Source organism: Brassica rapa, chromosome A04 (genome assembly GCF_000309985.2).
Source record: "Brassica rapa cultivar Chiifu-401-42 chromosome A04, CAAS_Brap_v3.01, whole genome shotgun sequence".
NCBI classification, from domain to species: domain Eukaryota; kingdom Viridiplantae; phylum Streptophyta; class Magnoliopsida; order Brassicales; family Brassicaceae; genus Brassica; species Brassica rapa.
The window spans coordinates 8220208-8242257 of record NC_024798.2 but is presented as its reverse complement, the minus strand read 5'-3'; the positions used below and the strand labels follow the sequence as shown (position 1 = coordinate 8242257).

The 22050-nt window shown below is 33.4% G+C and overlaps 1 protein-coding gene and 1 pseudogene across 1 annotated transcript; both read right to left on the bottom strand.

The window, feature by feature from the left end:
- Window positions 1-9803: 9803 nt before the first annotated feature.
- Window positions 9804-11579, bottom strand: LOC103863729 (aspartic proteinase PCS1). Its single transcript, XM_009141480.3, has one exon. The coding sequence runs from the start codon at window positions 11427-11429 to the stop codon at window positions 10122-10124; it is 1308 nt and encodes a 435-aa protein (XP_009139728.1). The 5' UTR covers window positions 11430-11579; the 3' UTR covers window positions 9804-10121.
- Window positions 11580-16469: 4890 nt separating this feature from the next.
- On the bottom strand, window positions 16470-16588 carry LOC117133835 (annotated as a pseudogene).
- Between the last annotated feature and the right edge of the window lie 5462 nt (window positions 16589-22050).

Sequence of the window (22050 nt, the reverse complement as noted above, 5' to 3'; positions counted from 1 at the left end):
TTTTGTATCACATGCATTTTCCTTGTTCAATTATATGAATGAAGACATTAGATGTGGCCACTTTCCCCATGTGATTTTTTCGTTTTAAAAGTTAAATATAAACTGTTTTTTATAATAAAAAAAAAGGTATTCGTTAAAGTGATTTTTATAAGTATGCAATAAAAAGAAATGGTAGATATCCAATTTTAAAAAGACATGGTAAACATGTAATTTTTTTGCTAAAAATATATGAGAAAAAGACTAGGATAGCACCAAACCAAGTTTTTGTTCCCAAAGTAGCACTCAAGGCTCAAAGTTACAAAAATAATTTTCATTAAAAAGGTAAATATACACTTATAGCCCTTGGGTTAATTAATCTAAACCTTAGGGTTTAGAGTTAAGAGGTAGGGTTTTGGAATTAGGGTTTAAAATTTTATAAAAAATAAATACTAAAATAAAAAATAAAAATTTAAAAAACAGTTTCAAAAAGTATTTTTAAATTATAAAAAGAAAATTTGAAAAAATAAATAAAAAAAAACTTTTCAAAAAAAATTTTTCAAAAAAAAAAAATTCGAATCTGAAACTATAAAATTTTTTTTTTGTTTGTTTATTTAATTTTAAACCAAGGGTATAAGGGATATTTTACCCTTTAGTGAATGTCATTTTTGTGACTTTTTCTTTCTAGTGTTATTTTTGAGACATAAACTTCAAAATGTGCTATTATTGACAATTGCCCAAAATATATTTGTTGAACAAAATGGTAAGTAAATACACACGATTTCTTAAAAGTTAACTTTGAGTCTTGCATTTGAGTTTACCTTAAGAAGAGAGTAAAGACATCAACAGTTTTTAGGAATTAGACATCAAGAGATGTGGGGCTTATAGTTTTCCAGCATTAGACCTATAGTTATAAAGATTATAGAGGACAAAAAATTATCATTACTAGACCCAACGCTCGCACACAATGCATATGTATACCAACGTGGATAAGCATTGTGAGCTTACAAAAAGAAACCCAGATGACTGAATTCCCCAATTTTCACCTTCTGTGTGGTGCATGCATGTATTGTAATGTAAGGCCTGGCTGTCGAGTTTGTCTAAAAAGACAAATCTAGCTAGCGCTTTGGTGAAAAACTTCTTCAACTGTGTGTGTGAGTGGAGACATAATATTTGACCATCTTTCCGCGTGTGAATTTACAGCTTTTGCAATTTTGGTTTGGCACAAGGTTGTAAAGGAATCTATAACTAAAATTACTTTCAGCTTTTAGTTGCAGCTAATGTACAAACTGTTTTTTCGATGAATATAATTAAAAAAAAATGGCATTCGTTCATTGATGTTCTTCATCTACACATATATTCTGAATTATTGGATTAGTGTTATAATAAAATCGGCATAAGTTAAAAAGTTATGTATGGGCATGAAACTCCTATAATGTGTGGTAGTGCCTTTAGCCAAATTTCTTCTAAAGTAACAGCGACTATAGTTCTTTTAAAGAAAACTGCGACTCTGGCCAGATACGTACTTCAATGGATGACAACCTATATAATTCATCTTGTATTGTGATCTTGTCTCATTATTATTTATTAACACCAAACAAAAAGAAAATGTTACATCGTTTGTCTATTTTGAATTTCGTTTTGACATGTTTCATTCACGCATTTTCATGTTTGTCTCAGCTATTGATTACATTATAAATAAAAATATCTTGAAGAAATTGCTTCGAGACTATCATACAGTAAATGTATAATCTTAATGGTCTTAGATACTGGCATACTGCCATACGATAAATCCAATTTATATAGTAAAAGGTAACTTGTGGATATCTAACTTCATCAAAAAGCTAGGAACTAAATGAAGGGAAATAAATCAAGAATTTACGGATTACTAGATTAGCACAACTGGCATTTTGACCCATGATTTATATCCACTTTACTTGGAGTATATTGCTTATATAATAAACTTTCGAAATGTTAAATAGCACGACTCCGCTACTTTTGACTATTTAACATAACAGCTGTTCAGAGATATGCACCAGTAGAGTCAGCATATAAATATATGAATTTACGATTGTCATTCAAAGATGGTCCCTGCTCTTATAAGTAGAATTGTGGCAGCAGTCCCAATAAACGTGAAGTCATTCAGCTATCTTTGCAACATTATTTTACAGGGAAGAATTAATGAAATAATGTATCTACCTTTTTCGTTGCTAAGTTAAGCAATAAGTCTAATGGTCTTGATCTCCATGATATTATAGCAAAATAAAAACCTTTATCAACGTTGATATGTAATTTTTTTAAAGAGATTGTAATTTATTTCGGGGAAAAGTACTTTAGTAGAATAGCTCGTACTAATTTTTCATGTTTTTTTTTCTTCTTTTAATGCTGGAATTTTGTTAAAGTAAAACTTGAATCCAAAGGGACGTGCATATTTGGTTTTCCAGGAGACTTTAGTGATCTATCTCTCTCACCTTTCACTTTCTTCTCTCTCTCGGATGCTCTTGATGTGTCAAGAGAGAGATATAACCAATGTCTCAAAGAACTAAGAAGAGTCAATTAGCTAAAAAACCACAAAGAAGTTAGAAATTAAGTAAATGCACATGATGTGATAAGTTATGTGTCTATGAACAAAGATACCATAGTGTGGGGTTTAGGGTATCTTCAAAATAAACTCTATAACTTCAAATATAAAGTTTTTTTGCTCTTCAAAAAAGAATTTCAAAACTTCAAATTTAGAGTTTTAAGGAGTGAAGTTTCACTATTCAAAACTATAATTTTGAAGTTTCATCTTTTTATTTATATTTTGGTCCTTATAATTAATTATACATCATATTTATAATTCTTAAATATTTTCTCATTTATCATTTTAATCTTTAAAACTTTTGTATATCATAAATATTTTAATTTTTTTTTATAAATTCAAATTTTACACCTAAAATTAAAAAAAATGAAATAAAATTTATAATATTTTAAAACTAGAATTAGACAACGAGAATATTTCAAAAGAAACTTAATAAAAAAAACTTTTTACAAAGATATATGAAGAAATAATTATTATGCAAATTTAAATATTACAACAACATTAGTAGTCTAGTAAATTTGCTCCGGAACCTCTAAAATATTGTCCAAACAAATGTTGTGTAACCAAAGATGGAGCACTATGGAAATAATTTTATAGAATAATTTGGTATTTTGCTTGTATTTTAATATTTAATTATTTATTTATATTTATAATTTTATATTTTAGTGTAAGATTTTATTAATTAATATTACTGTAATATTTTTATATATGTGCTAATTATTTATAAAATTTTATGGATTTATATTAATTATAACAAATATAAGGATCACAGTGTAAATTACAAATAATTTTGAAGTTAAATTTGAAGTTTTTCTTTTGAAAAAAAAACATCTTAAAATTTCAAATATAGAGTTAAAAAAATTCTAAAATAGAGAGTCTTTTTGGAGATGCTCTAAATCACACAGTAATGGCCCAAATTGATAGTCATAGAGTTGATTGATGTTGAACATACAGTATGTAACTTAATCAAGGGTATGATCTGTGAAACCTTTGTTAGCTTATTGGTTTGATTCTTTTATCACTGGATTTTGGTACCAGCTTGATCAAATGAAAATTTTGAGTTTTAATAGAAAGAACGGGCGAATTGGCATTAAACAATATCAAATCAATGTGGTATATGTAAATCCCCTGTATATTAATCCTGAAGCATTATAACATATTTTCGTAACCACGTGTCATCACAAAAATGATTCTTAGAATTGTTAGAAAAATAAATTGATCTATATAAACATATACTATGGTTTTTTTATTAAACTAACTGTCAAATTAATTAATACTAGTATACAAAATAATATGTTTTTCTTTCCTTAAATAAAAGCTACAAAATTACCTAATATGGTTAACATATATATGACAATTAATGATTATGAATAATACATATTTGATATAAGAAATTCTAACATCTCTCTTTTTTGTTTAATTTTATACTATTAAAAGAAATTAAACAATCACATTAAGCATATAATGAAAAACTTTAAATTTTTTCTTATATGTTATATTTTTAGTTTTTAAAAACGACTATAAATTACTAAAAATAGTAAAAGTCCCACATTGAAAATTTTGTTGTCAATGCTTTAATTTTGTTTTTGTTCAAGTAAGATACAAATGATCATATATCATAGGGGTAGGCATTCGGATACATATTTGGGTTTGTATCGGATATTTCATTATAAAAGTATAGAACCCGTTCGGGTATTCCGGGCCGGGTTCGGTATTTAAATTTTGAAGAAAAAATAAATAAATTATTCGTTGTTTATGTTTTTTTGTATTTAAAATATATATTAACTTAACTGGTTTTCTAATTTTTAAAAGATTAAACTATTAATAGGTTTGGAGATAAAACTTTAAAAATAGAAAGAAACTAATATAGTTGTTGTTTTGAAATTTTAAATGCAACTTTTGTTAATGCAAGAAACAAGAGCTTGATATGTATTTTAAGTGAGTAGCAAATGATTTTATCAATAATTATATGTATTATCTAATTTTGAGCAATAAGCATCATTAATATAAATATTTTGAATAAAATAAGAGAAATAAACTAGAAATATAGTGTTAAGTATACTTATGTTTGATTATCCTCGGATATTTATTCGGGTTCGGATATTACTCGTTCGGATTCAGATATTACTCGAACTGGTGAAATAAGTAATTTATTTTTTTGTTCTAATTAAATAATTTTTAGACCGAGCTGGTGAATATATACCAGACAGACATTTATATCTTGAGTCTTTATTTATATTTTATAACAGCTTGATATATTAGATTTGAACACTAACCTGTTAATATAGTTTGCCAGTGATCTTTTATCAAAATTTTGATTCTTAGATATGTATATGGAATAAAACTAATTTTACAGATGTCCATTTTTTTTTTAGTTAACACTTATGTAATTCACTGAATTCATAAAATAAAGAAGTTTAAAAAGAAACTTAACTCATAATGAAACAAAGACGAGAACGAAAGCACAATTCTATAAAGGTAGAAAACTAAATCACTTATGCAGAGTCAATAATAAACAAATTGAGAGTAGAAAACCTAATTTCATTTCGTCATTATACAATCGATGTTACCTAATTGGTTTTGGTGATTTGTATCAGCCGCAAAACTTATTTTTTTATGCATATAAAATCTTAAAAATAATTAAAATGAGATGTAATACGTTAACTTTTCAACAACAATGATATATTTAAGAGACCAACATTTGTATTCGTTATTTTATAATCGATTGTAGTGTTGGAAAATATTAAAATCATTTCATAAACAATCATTATTATAAAAACTCACTCCACGCGGATTATCATCTAGTAGTAGTACTAAAATTCAAGCTCCTTTTGGTCATTTCATTTAACTATGCATTTGGTGCTGTTGCAAACACTTGAGTTACGATGATTAAACAAGGTAATGAGAGTGGGGCTTTAGTTTAAGGGTTACAAGTTACAACTAATAGTCGACATAATCATTTAAATAACACGTGTTTTTCCTATGCGAATATGAGAAGGATAAGATATTTGAGTGTTGTGACCATGATTCATATTCATAATAATTAGTCATGAATCAACAAAATGCAAACGAATAAAACAATGAAAACTAAAATATGAATACGGTCATTGTCAGGAATAAAGAGAATAATACTCCAAAGCTTGAATTTGAGATCGGCGGAAGACTTGGAACTGTCGGCTACTCCCCCCAAAATCTATCCAGCTCATCTTTGGGCCCCATCTCTAACCTTTCATGCAAGTGCTGCTTCTTCGTTTTCGAAGATAAATTTTCAAAATTTTAAAACAATACACAAAAGGTTTTTTCTTTTTTTTTGCTAACTAACAATACACAAAAGGTTTCAAGTGTTATGTCTCTAATTTGCACAAAAGTCATTATATATTGGATCAAACTTTGTCAAGATCTCAGAGTTTTTAACTTCAAAATTCTCACATATCTTTGGTTGTTTTTTTTTGGATACATTTTTTTATGATTACTTTGTTTAACGTTTCTTATAACCTGGACTGAATCAGTAGTGAAAAGTACACAAGTAATTAATGCTATCTCTATCGAACAGGCTGATTCATGGGGGAGAAAAGGAAACGAGAAGTTTAAGGGCCTAGTTCCTCTAGAGTTTAAATGAGATATTACAACAACAAAAAAAGGTGGCACTGCTGACTTGCCGTATCTTAGTGGTAATTGATTAGTAGTGTTCTGCTCGATTTCACATCATGTGTCATTGTCTTCATTTGCATCATGTGTATTTGTTGGTTCTGACATTGCATATCTCCCTAAATCCGTCACTTGTAATTTATATATCTTCTTTAATTTATTAATAAAACGAGCGCGTCTTTATTTTGTCGGATACGAGCTCTTTCTATCATCTTATTATGTGATCAAATTAATATTTTACCCCAAAGATCTAACTATGTGATCGTTATTTTCTTTTTCTTTTATTTTTATTTTTATAAAAGACTTTCATATCAAATTTTTATTATTATTTTAATAAAGATAAGAAGAGAAAATTTAAAATTCAATAAACAAATCTCTTAATAGACTCGGTACAAGAGAAAACCAAATACAAAAAAAAATTAAAATAGCCCGACATTGAAAATAAAATACTCTAGCCAATCACTTGAATGGATAATGCCTCCACCAAACATATGCTCACCAGAGAATACCACCGCTAAGCCACTATGACCGACTGAGAGAAGCCTAGAACAAAAAGAGCCAGCACTGGATCACATCGATAGCACCGCACCTTGAAAGATTCGAGTAGCAGAACATCGATAAAGGACCTTGCCAAACATGGAACTGGCGCTGCCTACTTCGTATGAGGAACCTTGCATCTCGCTTTTTATCCAATGAAATAAAGAGTGGTCAAGAAACAAATTTCTGGTACGACACTTGGACTCCTTTGGATCTCTTAACCTCTGTCTTCGGTGAGCATGGAACCCACATGCTAAGGACCAGAGCCGACGCTTATGTTGCTGATGGTTGCAATGCAACAGGTTGGACGCTTCCTCATCTAATACTAGAGGAGGAAGTAGCTCTTCACACATCTTTCTTCGATTCATGTTCCCTCAGCGGAAATGGGTACATACAGTTTCAGCTGGATCGTCGATGGTGACTCTAACAACACCTACTTTTCCTCTAAAACCTGGGAGGTCCTAAGACCAATGGGAACAAGGCAAGCCAGTGCTAAGCACATCTGGTTTAGTGTTGCAACCCTGAATCATGCTTTTCACATGTGGGTTACTGATTTAAATCGGCTTCCCACAAGAAATATAATGTCTGTTTGGCGTATGCAAGTGCCATCAAGTTGCTGTAGTTGATATATCCATCCAGAATCTAGGGACCATCTCATGCTCTCTTGTCCTTATTCCTTGACGATTTGGTCTGAGATTATACACAAGCTCCGTTGTGTTGTACCTACATTCCGTGATTGGGCTGAGCTTATGCTATGGGCGTCTAGTTCATGTTCTACAGCCCCATCTGTGTTAAGAATGCTTGTGCTCCAGACTCTTGTCTACACTATATAGCAGCAGCGCAACAATATGATGTTCAACCATACTCTTATCTCTCTCACTTGTGGCGTTCAAGGACATCAACAACCAGGTTCTCAAATTCATCTACACACTGAGGACAAGGAAGAAATTCAGGGCCCTCATGCAACTTTGGTTAATCTGACCCTTTGTTTGATAGGTCTCCTTTGGGCTTCTTACAAACTCCATGCTATCTCTTTTGTAACAATCCTCTGTTTTTTTACTTTCTTTTTACCAGAGTATTATTTTGTATTGGTCAACTACTCATGTAGAGTAATCTTCATCATTTATGATAATTACATTCGTTGCAGAAAAAAGGAAAGAGGTTTGGAGGAGGGAAGCAATGTACGGCAGAAAGAGGTTTTGTCTTTGGTTACCAGAGAAGATGCGCAGCTTCGATATTTGGTGACAAAGGTGTCAACTGGTGAAGCGCGGTGGAGCAGTGTTTCCCAGCACCAGTGACAGACCAATGATTGTTCTGGTGACACGAACTCTGCTTTTTTTTGAAGCTGGGACTTGGTGATCCTACTTTCGCTACATGACGTCAAGGACTTACTTTTCATTCCCGACAGTCTAGTTTGGTTTATGGCTAAGGTTTGCGATGGTAATTTACCGAAGGGACGGTGATCGATAGGCACCATTGGCAAATTATATTAGTAGACGAGCTGAAATCTAAATTATTAGGAGTCTTATAGTTCGAAGTTAGAAACGATTATGCTTCATGGTCCTCTAGTGTAATTACTGTTTTCGTACTCAGAGTAGTTAGCTTTGTTGGTGGTAGTGGGGAGCATTGTTGTTTTGCCTTTACTCCTACTCAAATAAGGGTTTGATGGTTCTGTACTTGGAGTTTGGCATTTGATTTGGCAGTCTTTCTTCTAGGGTTGATGTATTCAGTGAGTGTTTTCAACTTGTTTCTTTTTCTCCGTGAGTGATTTCAGAGGGTTTCGTTGGCAAGGCTTCGTCTTCTTGGTGTGTTGAGTGGGCTTCTACCTAGGGAAAATTGGACGTTTATGATTGTATAGCATCTGTATCCAAAGGTTGTGTAGATCGAGTAGCGGTTCATCATGTTGGGTTATGAAATCTTCGGTTCTTGGTTCTTGAACATTGGTGTTTGGAGTGCGAGGCAGCAGCGATAAGTCGTGTTAAAGGTGTTAGAAGTGGAGGTTAATGTGTGACGGCTATGGGTAGCAATGGCAGCACATTTTAATTGGCCTTTGCTTAGTTCTAAAATCTATTAAGTTATTTTGTGTTATGCTCCTACGTACATATGCCAGTTGTTTATATAGATCTAGTAGTGATTTAAATGTATGCTTTGTTTCTGTAAGTTGTCTCGGTGTGGATTTTAGTTGATGCTTTCATGTGAGCTTTTGATTATGAAGTTTTTTTGTTAGACCGCCAGCTTATATATTAAAACTTACTTCCTCTCTTCCTTAATATTACATATTCTAGGAAAAAAATTTGTTTTAAAAAGATCCATTTTTTACATTTTCAAGACATGTTTTATTAACTAATTATAAATTTCAAAAAACATAATTGCACTTATTGAATTGTTATTGGTTTAAAATTGTGAAACAAAGATAAACACAAAAATATATACAAATTTAATGTGTTTTATTAAAATGTGTGAAAAATCTAGAATATGTAGCATTAAAAAACAGATGGAGTATTTTTTTTGTCGTTAATGGAAAAAATTAATTGATGATGCAATATTCAATAAATAATATTTTGCATTAAAATGTTAAAATTACTTATATTTTTAAATAATACCTTCTAAAACTAATTATATTATGAAACACTATTTATATTTTTAAATAATACTTCTAAAACTAATTATATTATTAAACACGGAGAATATATTACTTTTTATTATTGAATCATGGTTAATTTTATTATAAAATTCCTTATAAAGGTATTAAAGTAAGAAAGATATATTTTTTATAAAAACATTTTTCTAAAATATTATGTGTTATAGAAATTTAACTAATTTTAAAAACTTATGGAACATATGTTTTTACTAATCTTTACTTTTTTATTTCATATTATGTAAAAGATATTTTTTGAAAACAAACTTGTAATTGTTTTTCCAGATTTACTTGTATTTAATAAAATGGATGAAATATCTGTAAATATATGTAAATTTTGGATAACCAAAATTGGATATTCGTATGTTGTCGTACAAATATTTTTTTTAAAAAATATCTGTAAAATACGAAATCAATCATAAATAACTACTGAAAATAAGAGTGTTATTCGATCTGTTGTTACCACCCCTCGTAACATGCTATATTGAACAGACACAAATATACACGCGACAGTAACTAACGCATACATGAACCCATTTAATTATTATAGTTACAGAGTTTAGTAAAGACAACAAGTTTGCTTCATACAGATGTCCTTCTAAGAGGGACCCACACAATCCCAGATTCAAACTGATCTAATAATATACACTGTCCGATCAAACAATCACCCAGAGATGATCATAATCGGGGAACATTTTCGAATAATACGCAAGACCGTAGATAAATACTGGAGCCTTCTCATTAAGGTAATGATCTGCTGCAATCGGCTTTGATGAAACCCACTCTCTTATTGATTACATCAAACTCAACCCATAAATTCTGCTGATGAACGTTCCCGATTATATTACTAGCGGCACCAAGCATGCTTGACCGTCCGATGCCAACACAGTGGACTCCACCTCCTACGCTAATAAGAAGCCTTTGTCTTTCAACGAGAATCTCAACTCCTCTCCCGAATTCAAACACAAGATCTCCTATCAGCCGTCCGATCTCCATAGGGTTGTTTCCATCAAAACACATGTCAGCCGTTTCGCCGTACACGTAACCCTTTTTCATTCTGGGCCCTACACGCTTCACTATTTCTCCCCTCACTTTATCATACGCCACGTCGACCAAGTGAGTGAATTCGGAACCCGAGTCGACCATGGTTTGACCCGACCCGCCAGCATCGGGTCTAAAAACAGAGGCTGGGATGTCTAGCCTCTTTTGTCCGATTCGGATCCCTTGCAAAGGTACTGTATAAGCCAGAGGGTCTAGATTCGGCATGCGTTGACTCTGAGGAAAAGTCAAAAGAGAGACGTATTTGAATCCCCGAGAAATCGGATTTTCCCCGATGTAAAAAGACCCGGTCGGAGTAAAACCGGGCCGGTCAGACCGGGTCGGGATGCAATAAGAGAATTTGGATATTTTAGCTTGCGAGATGAAAGAAAGACGACCGAGATTCATCCCCAAAATACCCCTGTCATCTGTAGACTCAGCAGCACAGCCTAGAATCAAAGGAGGCGTAGTTTGGGTTTTTGAGAAGGTGAATTTTTCTTTGACGAGATTACCCTCGGCGTAGGTTCCGTCTGCGTAGAAGTAGGAATAGTGACAGAGACGGTTCGAGTCGCAAGTTGTGGGAAGGGTAAAATCGGGAATTCTTGGTTTACAGAAAGGATGAGAGCAAGGCAAGTTGGAGAAGGATGAAGACAGCGACGGATCAAACGACGTCGTTGGTTTCTGCTTCTTGCGATGGCACTGGATCCACGAGAGCTGACTCCCTGTGTCGAGGACAAGCTCTTGAGTCTGAGCAGGTGTTCCAATCGGAAGAGAGAGGATCAGAGCCATCGAGTATTTGAAGTTTGATCGGAAATTGTACGGAGGAGATGATGATGATGACGACTGCGATGGATTCCGGCGAGAGGCTAGGGAGGTTTGGAGAGAAGAAGAAGAGGAGTTAGTGGTTGTAGTGAGACGGAGAGATGTGAGAGGGAAGTGGAGAGAGAGAGATGATGAGAGAGAAACTGAGTTGCAGAGGAAAACGTAGAGAAATGTTAAGAAGAGAGACATTTTTTTTTAACAGTCTGAGAGTGAGTGATGAGAGAGAGAGATGATGTTACATATATATACAACACGCGCACGAATATTAAAAATAAAGAAGAGAAAACTGAAGGAGATTGTGCAACTAATTGAAAGTGGTTAGCTTTATGACTTTATATTATATGTGTTTTTCATACGTTTGTGTATAATATACTATGCTTTTAAGCTAGTGTTTATGTCGGTTGGCGACGCATGGATAAGGCTATGAAATATGACAAAGTTTCGTGTTTAATTGTTTTTCTTAGTTTGGTTTGGATTTTTATTATTTCTTGGTTGATTAGATGTCAATTAAGAGGTTTGAGCTCAGCGATCTAGGTGTTTTAAATTTGCACTCAGCGACCTATTTCAAATAGAGTAATTCTTGGGTTCACCCCCTAGGGTGAACCTCTAGGTTCACCAACCAATAGTGTTTGATTATTTGATATTTGATATCTTTTAAAAAAGGAAACAACATTGAATTTCCAAATAAAATTATCTTTTTAAAATAAAACAATAAAAATACATAAAAATAGTTACAAAAAATAAATAAATAAATATTTTTAAGTCTTTAGCAAAATACTAAACTCTATATCCTAAATCTTAAACCCTAAACCCTAAACCTTAAACTTTGGATAAACTCTAAACGTTTGAAAATCTTAAACCCTAAATCATACATTAAAAACTAAATTTTAATAACACTAAACCCTAAATCCTAATCACTAAACCCTAAACCCTTGGGTAAACACTGAACCCTTGGATAAATCATAAACTCTAGAGTTTAATTTTAAATATTTTTGATTTACAGTTTATGATTTATCCAAGGATTCAGGGTTTACCCAAGGGTTTAGGGTTTAGTGATTAGGATTTAGGGTTTAGTGTTATTAAAATTTAGTTTTTAATGTATGATTTAGGGTTTAAGATTTTCAAACGTTTAGAGTTTATCCAAAGTTTAAGGTTTAGGGTTTAGGGTTTAAGATTTAGGGTATATGGTTTAGTATTTTGCTGAAAACTTAAAAATATTTATTTATTTATTTTTTGTAACTATTTTTATTCATTTTTATTGTTTTATTTTAAAAAATTAATTTTATTTGGAAATTCAATGTTGTTTCCTTTTTTAAAAGATATCAAATATCAAATACTTAAACACTATTGGTTGGTGAACCTAGAGGTTCACCCTAGGGGGTGAACCCAAGAATTACTCTTTCAAATATAGCTAGGATTATCTGAATTTATCATATTTATTAGTATTATCTACACTATTAGCGATTTAATAGAAGTTAATGGTTATGGTTGGTACTCAGCTTCCTTTTTCCCTTCAATTGAAAATAATGGTGAAGGGTGTTTAGAAAAAAACCTGGTGTGATTGAATTCGTTTTTATGGTCAAGAGACGTTTCATTTACAATTTGAAATTTGATGTGGGATAATAACTTTGATTAGTGATAACTTGTTTAACATATTTGTTAAAATGATTTGAGATAATCAGATAACAAGAAATTAAAAATATTGAATAAATTGATTTATGAATTGACAGTTGCTTAAAGAATTACATATAACAGAATAGTTATTTATGACAAAAAATGCAGGAATCAATCTATTTTTATAGATTATTTTAAATCCTTTGGTTAACCTTCTAAATATTTTATAATGTTATATAGATTTCAAAACATTGGTTTCAAACTCATGTTGATTGGGAAAGAAGCAAACTATTTCAGCCGTAAGGGTTATTTTGTCGGTAAAAACATTCCATAACTAAGAATCATACAGAAGATAAAGATTGAACTCAGAACTAGAATCATACAAAAAGATAGAGATTGAACTCAGAATCATACTCAATAATTAATTTGAAATCGATATACATATAAGCTATGTTGAATAATTAATAGTTTGGATTAGTGATGGATGCTTTGAATCATAAAGAAACAAAAATGATTATAATTGATTGGTATACAAACGAGCATCCCATACTTCAGAATCATACCTATAATTATTCTAAAACTGATATAAGTTACGTTGAGTGGTTTCTGTTGCTTCCTTTTCACGATCAGTTCGATATACAAAACAATATATTGTCGTTGGTGAAAAGATACAATGGACAGTGGAGGCTACTCTGGTTATAATATATTGACGTGACAGAGGAAACAAAGCCGACCAAGGAAGCAGTTGACACGTAGTCAAAGGGAAGACGACAGAGATACACTACTGAGGAAAGCGAAATTCCGGAAACGCGTTTTCTGTTCTATTTCGCAATTCAAGACAAAATGGTCTTCGGTGCACAACGAAAAAAAAAGAAGACAAAATGGTCTTCGGTGCAAGACTTGTTGACAGTTATATTTTATTACATTTTATCAATTAAGTTTGTGCATATACTATTCTGGAGTCAATTTTACATATAAGATTATACAACTTTCACGTAGTTGTCAAATATGCTTTTTTAAATATAAAACTATATCAAGTTTGGTCTGCAATTAGGAGAGAGAAACTTTTTTCTTTCTCTGGTCTCTCCCCAAATCAGCCGTAAAACCCTAGTTTCAAAGCGCGATCTACTTGCTTGAGGAGGCCGAACGGCACCAATTGCTGTCGGTCTCCTCCCCCACCGGTCCGTGTTCCGATCTAACCACAACCACCTTCTTTCTCGACCGTCGTTGCTGCTTCTTTGTTTTCGTGTCTCTGGATCTCTGCCGCGACAGTCCTAAACGGAGGCGGAGGTGTGTGCCTCTCCTCTCTGGAGCGCAGACGAGGCTGTAACAGGTCGAGAAACCCAGTGTACTTGTTCTTTGCCTTCATCGACTGTTAGCGTCAGATCTGGGTCAGTTCTGAACCCAAGACTAGGCGTTTGTTCGGGAGTGTCGCGGCCTTCTTACTTCCTCCTTTGTCTTGCCTCCTGACAGTCCCGTGAAGTGTGAAATCTCAAGGTTTATAGAGCCTCTCCTCAGGAAACTTTCTTCTGAGAGCGACGGAATGGTGGTTCACCGTTGAGAGCCTCTTCCTCTAGCATCTAGTATCAGCTACCATGTCTCTTCCCCTGTTTGGCTTGTGCTCTCCCCTCTGTATTTGAAGGTTTGATGCTTAGGATCTTTGAGGACAAATCCGGTGTGTCCCTTCATAGTCTAGGAGTTGGAGCCTCGTCTTGGTGGTTTTGGCATGTTTAGAGAAGTCTTCTGACTCCTCCTGCTCTTCATCCTAATTGCAAGCTCCGGGTTGTTCCTTCTGTTAGCTTCGAAGTCTTCGCTATCTTCTGAGTTTCCATGTGTCGCGTAGCCGGTTTTCGGGGAGCATTGTACCGCCTCCGCTTGACTGTGGTTCACCTTCTGTGTTTCACTTAAGTGTCGATTTCCCTGTCTCATCCAGAAGAGATCTACCCGAGAGGCTTTTGGTGAAGGTTTCAATGAAGTCCCCCCTCAGCTAGCACCGGAGCGGATTGCCAGGCCCTCTGTCGTCGCAGCTTGAGAGACCTTCGGGTTCGTCTTCAGCAAACCATCTCCGCTAAGCCTACTCTTTGATACCTGTTGACTCTGTCTAGGTTCCTGGAAGTGCTTGTTAGGAACTTAACAGTTGATGCTTGTTGCTTTCTTGTAGTTCTAAGGTTTGTTCCCATTTACAATCTTAGTTCTTAGATAGATGTAATAGGTTTTTTAACTTTTTTGCGGCCTATTGCATCAGATCAGCTTTCGAGCAGATGGGATTGCAACTCTTTGTAATCAGACTATCATTACCCTGTTAATGACATTTACCATTTAGCAAAAAAGTTTGGTCTGCAACTGTTCAGTTTTCTGTATTTATGGTTATCAGGTCGGATAAAAAAACATTAAAATCATATAACGCCTATATATAAATTTATTTTGGGGTAAGTTTTGATTTTTCGGATTTATTCTATTATTTTCACAAGTTTCTTTCTTTTTATATATACATTTGCTTTCGGAAAATTATTTTTCATGCATTAAAATAACAGAATAAATTAAATAATGTTAAATGACCATATATATAAAGTTAATATTGCTCGAGACGAAGTTAGGTGTATATTAGTATATATGTTTGTTGAATTGTGTCTCAAAAGAAAAACAGATGGTGAACCTTTGATAAGTGTCTTTGAGAAGCGGTGCGGCATTTTCTATTTTTTTTTTTTTTTGGCAACGCGGCATTTTCTAATTAAGTGACATGTTCGACTAGAAATGATATATCTTAAAAAAAAAGAAACAAATGATATATCTGAAAATATGTCTTTATTGAGTGAGGAGAGGTCGCCCAAGGACACGCCGGTTATACATTTTACATGATTGCTCGTATACAATAACATTCGAAGAGAGTAGGTCTTTAGTTGTTCTTAATATACCTAGATGTGGGTTTGCAGTGGAAACACTTACCTTCGCTTTTTTCAGACGTCTCTCCTCTAGAAAGTCCTCAGTTAATCTCTTCTTTATTTATAGAAAGATAAATTGATGTCTATTTTTGTCTTCTCCTTATGAATTGATGTTCTATACTTCCATTCACGTTTTTTTGGTTCTCGTCATCAATTATTCATGTATACGTTTGATGTTTCTTTAAAAAAATCGATTGTTCAACTCGGTCCCATGTTTCCTTTTTCAAATTGTTTTAACATAAAACAAAATTGTCATAAAATGGGGGGAGATTCTCTTCATACCATCTTTCCCAATAAATCAAATTTCAATACAATGCTCTTTCCCATAAAACAAGGCACGAATCCGACTTTAGAAACAACTCCGAACCGACCCTTTTCTTTTCATTTGAGTATAGGCCGTTTAGGATTACTTTAAAACAAAATATAATGGGTTGAAGAATTCAATATATGGTTAAGGACTTCCACTGTAATTTCAAATATGACCGGTTATAAATGGCATGGATATTCGATTGTTTAGTTTACCATATACTCATTCTGTTCTACAAAGAATATCATCTGAATTTTTTTCACACATATTAAAAATCATTTAAAAGTTTATTTTACTTTTATTAAATATTTTTTTCTAATTAATACATTAAAATAATAGAGTTTTTTTTTAAAAAATAATTAAAAAGGGGTGCAACACTAAGACTTCCTGGGAGGTCACCCATCCTAATACTACTTCTGCCCAAGCACGCTTAACTGTGGAGTTCTGATGGGATCCGGTGCAATAATGATGGTACGCTCGCACCCGGGTTCCGGTTCTGTTCTTGGCTCGCCCAGTAATAGACTTACCACGGATGATCGAATGGTAATGTGGAATCAAGGAATCGATGAGAGTTGTGTGCTCTGTCAACATCAACTTAAAACTCGAGATCAACTATTCTTCAGGTGTACATACAGTTCGTCTTTATGGTCCAGGCTCATGCGTCAGCTCATGGGGACTCATTACACTGAAAAGTGGAGTAATATCAGTCTCTTCATATCGCAGTCTCAGCTATCTCAAACCCAGATTTTTTTGCGGGATACGTGCTCTAAACCACTCTCTACATGCTATGGCGGAAACGTAACTCTCGGAAGCATGGAGAAAAACCACGTCCAAAGAAGACTCTCTTCAGGGTCATTGATAGACAAGTGAAAAACATAACAATGACGTTAAAGACACATGACAAGAATCTGGCTAATGCTTGGACCAAGCGTGGATCGTATCAGTGGAAACTTAATTTTTTAAATTCATATGTTGCTAAAAAAGTTATAAACAAAGTAGCTAATGCTAAAAACAAGTATATTTTCTTTTGAATCAAATTTAACATTTTACTCAAAAAATAAAATAAGGAAATATAGAGTTTTTTTAATGTCTGGTTAATTATTAGTAATACATTAAAATAATAGGGTTAGAAATGAACTTTTATTTTAAATTCTGTACCAAACATAAAAAATTACAATTTTTGTGAAACAAAAATAGAATCTTAAAATGATATTTTTTTTTGTGAAATAGAGAGACTATAACAATTAGTCTAAAATTTGATTATATATTAAAACAAAAAGGAGAGTAAAAGAGAAAACTGTGGGAGGAAACAAAGTTTCCCGACAGGGACTTGTGCATTGGATCGTGAACTTTAAACACATTCTTCGTGGTGTTTTTTATTTGTACTACTACTTTAAATCTTTACAATTGGAGTGTCGTTGTTTTATCCAACACAAGTCCGTGTAATTAATAAACAGCTATCTTCATGGCGGTTAATGTTTGGATCTCTTTTTTGACTTTAAACTCTATTTATGATTGTCATATTTAGATCTAGTTAGTGGTCATTCTCGCCAACAAGTGCTAGACTGTACATCTTTTATGTGGCAAGCTTGGTTGATGAACGCAAAAACAGTTTTACGTACTAGTTTTACCTATAATAAGTTCAAATCTATATTATTAAAACAGAAACATTGTCTTGAAACCTAACATTTATTTTGTAATTTTTTTAAAATAAAAACACATTTCTACTTTTTAGTTAAACCTACATTAAATCATTAATATTTATTTCTTTATATTACTATTAATGTCTCCAAACAATGTATTCTTTTCTTTATAATACTATTCATGTTTCAAAACAACACTAAAATTAATCTTGTGTCCAACCAATATAAAATATTAGAACTCATCTTTATAATAATTTCAAACAAACGTTTTCAAATTATTTAGATAAATTAAATAATTCAAATAATAAGCTCTGTTATAGTCTTTCTTTTGAGCCAATCAGGAAGCTCAGAAATTTATCTGTTTATACTAGAGCTTTATTGTGTGTGGAACTTGTTGTGCGTTAATGTATGTCAATGGATAATAATGGCCCTATATCTATGATTACGAGCTACGTGATGAGAATTGGTTTTACAGAATACCGTTAACATATAAGCATTTGTGCTAAAGCTACAAAGATGAAGAGGTACTAATGCTTACTCGAGTCATAACTCAAACCTTCCATTCACTAAGAAAAACCTTAGAATACGAAATATGGAATATAACACAAAACTCCTGTAAATTTTATTTAAGTATTACACTATATCTAATTGTCAACAGCGTGGGGCTCCGCCTCTAGTGAATAAAAGAATGGTATTCAATTTCACTTTCTTTAGCTTTCTTTCATAATATCAAAGCTATGAAATATTTCTCTATCGATTCCTATCAATCTCCTTCACTGAACATAGTTAACTCAATCACAGTCCGTCTCACCAATCAAAATTATTCCTTCTGGAATCGACAGTCCCATTTGGTAGCTAAGGTTCACCAACAAAAAGAAGGTAGTTTTATTAAAATGCTGAAGTTATTGCATTGTAAAACTAATTTTATTATTAATGAATATCTTATTTTAAAACAGATCATATTTGGTAGCTAAAGTTCACCAACAAAAAGATGGTGAAATGATGATTTTCTTTTCCTTTGAAAACTGATTACATAGATATTCCCAAATCTAATCCTCAACATTGGTAAATTTTTTTTTTGTCTAATTATCTGAGGAAGTCACATTTTTGTAAGAAAAAAGTAAAGAGGGGGGCATGTAGTTTCATAGTCTATTATCCCTAGCGACTGACTGATAGTAGGTTCTTTGTCTTCTAGCCATAGAAATCCCGCTCTGCTTTTTTCAGCACGCATGAAACTTTTTCAAAGAAGTCTGCTTCTGTTTCCTTGACTTCCTCAATAGTCTTAGCCTCATGTTCATCCGCCTAATATAACAAAACATCATACCTCCAACGTAAACACAACCCCAACGAAAATCGACAAGTCATGCAATGCTTTCAAGCTATTATCATTAAAGCCAAAAACAAAACAAACCTCTTTAAACTTCAAAAGAATCAAGTTTGAGACTGATGCTGGCTTCTCTGCATCCCATCTGATTAATCATAACTTCACAGCATGAGACTTGAGGATGTATTACACAGTCTCTTTTTTTTTTCTGTTTGGTTTCTATAGATGAATCGAACATACCTTACAAGCATCAACTCATTCATGGCTCGCCACATTCCTCTCCCAACGTCTTTTGCAGCCTCATCTCTAGCACTTCGTCCGTGCCACAACTCTTTCACTATGTATTTCACTTCCTCAACATCTACCTAACAGAAAAACCGAAAAGTGACCTAAGCTTAAACCATTTTCAAGAAATGGACCAAACGTTTTAGAGCATTTCTCAAGAATATGCAAAGTAGTGATTTGATACCTGGACTTGAGCAGAAGTTCCATAAACAGCTTCCTCATGCTCAATAAGGCGTTGATGAAGCATTCGGTAATGATCCAAATCAAGATTCACTATAGGCTCCATCTGAACTTGCACACCAGCAAGTTGTGTTATAACATAGGAGGCCATGATTTGTCCAAATATAGCAGGGATGGTTCCTAGAACAGGAATGATCCGAACACGAAAGCCAGGAACTACCTGAAAAATCACAAACAAGCAAGATCTAAGCTGACTGACTAAACGTACAAGTTGTGAATTTTCAAATTCAGTTACTTGATAATCTGAAGGATTCTCGTCTTCCCCGTTTGGCCCCTTAAAGGGAAGCAGCTTTGCCTTTGGTTTTTCGAGCGAAAACACGACAGGAATGCCTCCTTCGATGCCGTGTTCCCTCCTCAATCTGTGTCTTACAGATCGAGATAAAGGGTCAATTGTGGATTCTCTTAAATCAGCCACTCTGATTCTTGTTGGATCAGCTCTAGCACCCGCACCAGTTGCAGACAGAACTTTCAAACCCCTCTTAACGCATGCAGCCAAAAGCCCCACCTAAAACATTGTGCATGGATCAGTAGTGTGCATTAAAGCTCTCTATTGTATCAAACAAAGTAAACCGAACCTTTGTATCGATGTTGTCAATGCAGTCCAAAACGAAATCTGGATTTCCTGAAAGAATCTCTTCTTCGGAGGATGAGTCATACAGCCGCACCTTGGCTTCTACATGGCATTCGGGAAAGATTGAAGAGAAATGCTTCTTGAGACAAACAGCTTTCGGGATACCAACATCTGCTCGTGTTGCAACAGCGTGTCGATTTAATGACGAAAGTGACACCTTAACTCATGTAATAAGAAAAAAAAGGAAGAGTATATTATTAACAATGGAAAGGATCAAAACGTAGTAAGCAAATTTGAGTGGAAACCCCTCTCCCCATAGTACCTGATCAAAGTCAACGAGAAGGAGCTTCCCAACACCAGACCTCAACAGCATAGAAGCAGCATGACTCCCAACACCTCCAAGACCAATGACCACAACATATGATCCAGTTACTTTACGCTGAGCTTCAAGATCGAAAAACTGGATATTCCTAACGAGAGAAACCATTTTAGAATCAAATATAGCATCAGGTTATGTGCTTATGAGCCTCAATACAAGAAGATTCACACATCACAACACAGTAAACTGACAAATATAAAATAAGATTCACACATCACAACCCAGTAAGCTAACATATGTAAAAGAAGAATCTTATATTCCTAAAGAGAAAAATCAGAACAAACCATTTAGAATCAAATATAGCATCAGGTTTTATGTGCTTATTAGCCTCAATATCCGAAGACTCACACATCACAACACAGTAAACTGACAAATATAAAAGAAGATTCACACATCACAACATAGTAAACTGACAAATATAAAAGAAGATTCACACATCACAACATAGTAAACTAGCAAATATAAAAGAAAAATCTTCTATTTAAAGATCATAGCTTTGTGTCTTTTTGGTATCAATCACGATCTTTCCAATATTACAGCTCCAAACCAGTCATTTCACTAAGCTTAATAAACCTCAATACAAGAAGATTCACATAATAGTAATGTAAAGAAAGATTATTATACATAAAGATCATAGCTTGGTGTATCTTTAGTTTCAGCTAAGATATTTCCAAGAAATTTGGTAACACATGCTTAGTCAAAGTGCCCCCAACACAAATCATTTCACTGAGATGAAGACAGCAAAGTGGGGGAAAAGGGTACCTGGTTAAATGTTCAGAAACAATTTCATCAGCCAAAAGATCCTCCTGACCAATTGCTGCAGTAACTGTTGTTGTTGTTGTTGTTACAGATTCAATACTATTTTCTGCAACAAAAAAAAAAGGTCTGTAATTTGATATTGGATTCAAACAAAGAGAGCTCATTTTTCATCTCAAAATGGAGAAAAGAAGATAGATTAGCACCTAACAGTTTAGTAAGTGGGGTTTCATCATGCTGCTGCTTCACTGAGCTCCTGCAAACGGACATAAAAACTCGAATAATTAATTATGTCAAAAGCAAACAACATTATCGAATCGAAGTTGCGCTTTCTTACCTGGAGAGAAGTTTAAGGAGGGCGACGGTGGAGACGGATCCGATTAGAGCTCCGGCTCCGACCAGACTCAGATACTTCAATTTTTCTTCCATTTTGACAAAGACACGAATCGAATTAAGGGTTTTAGGGTTTAGTAATAAATTTATGTTTCTACCAAAAGTTCATGTTTTAATTAAACTTTAGTGGCGACCGCCACCTAATGCAGACGCCATCTTCCTCTTTTGTCTGGATTCTGGGCTAAGTGGGCTGGTCCGTTTGTGGTCCATCTGCAAGACACACAACAATTAGAAAATTTCACTTATTTTTTTTTTCTTTCTTTCTTTGTTTACAGTTGTAATAGGGATGTTCAATCTGGATATCGGTTCGGTTTAGGTCTGGTTTTTTTCGGTTTTTGATATTTCGGTTAGTAAAA

Bases quoted from the DNA above. Each gene is read 5' to 3' on its own strand.
- LOC103863729 (XM_009141480.3), bottom strand. From the start codon at position 11,429: ATGTCTCTCTTCTTAACATTTCTCTACGTTTTCCTCTGCAACTCAGTT.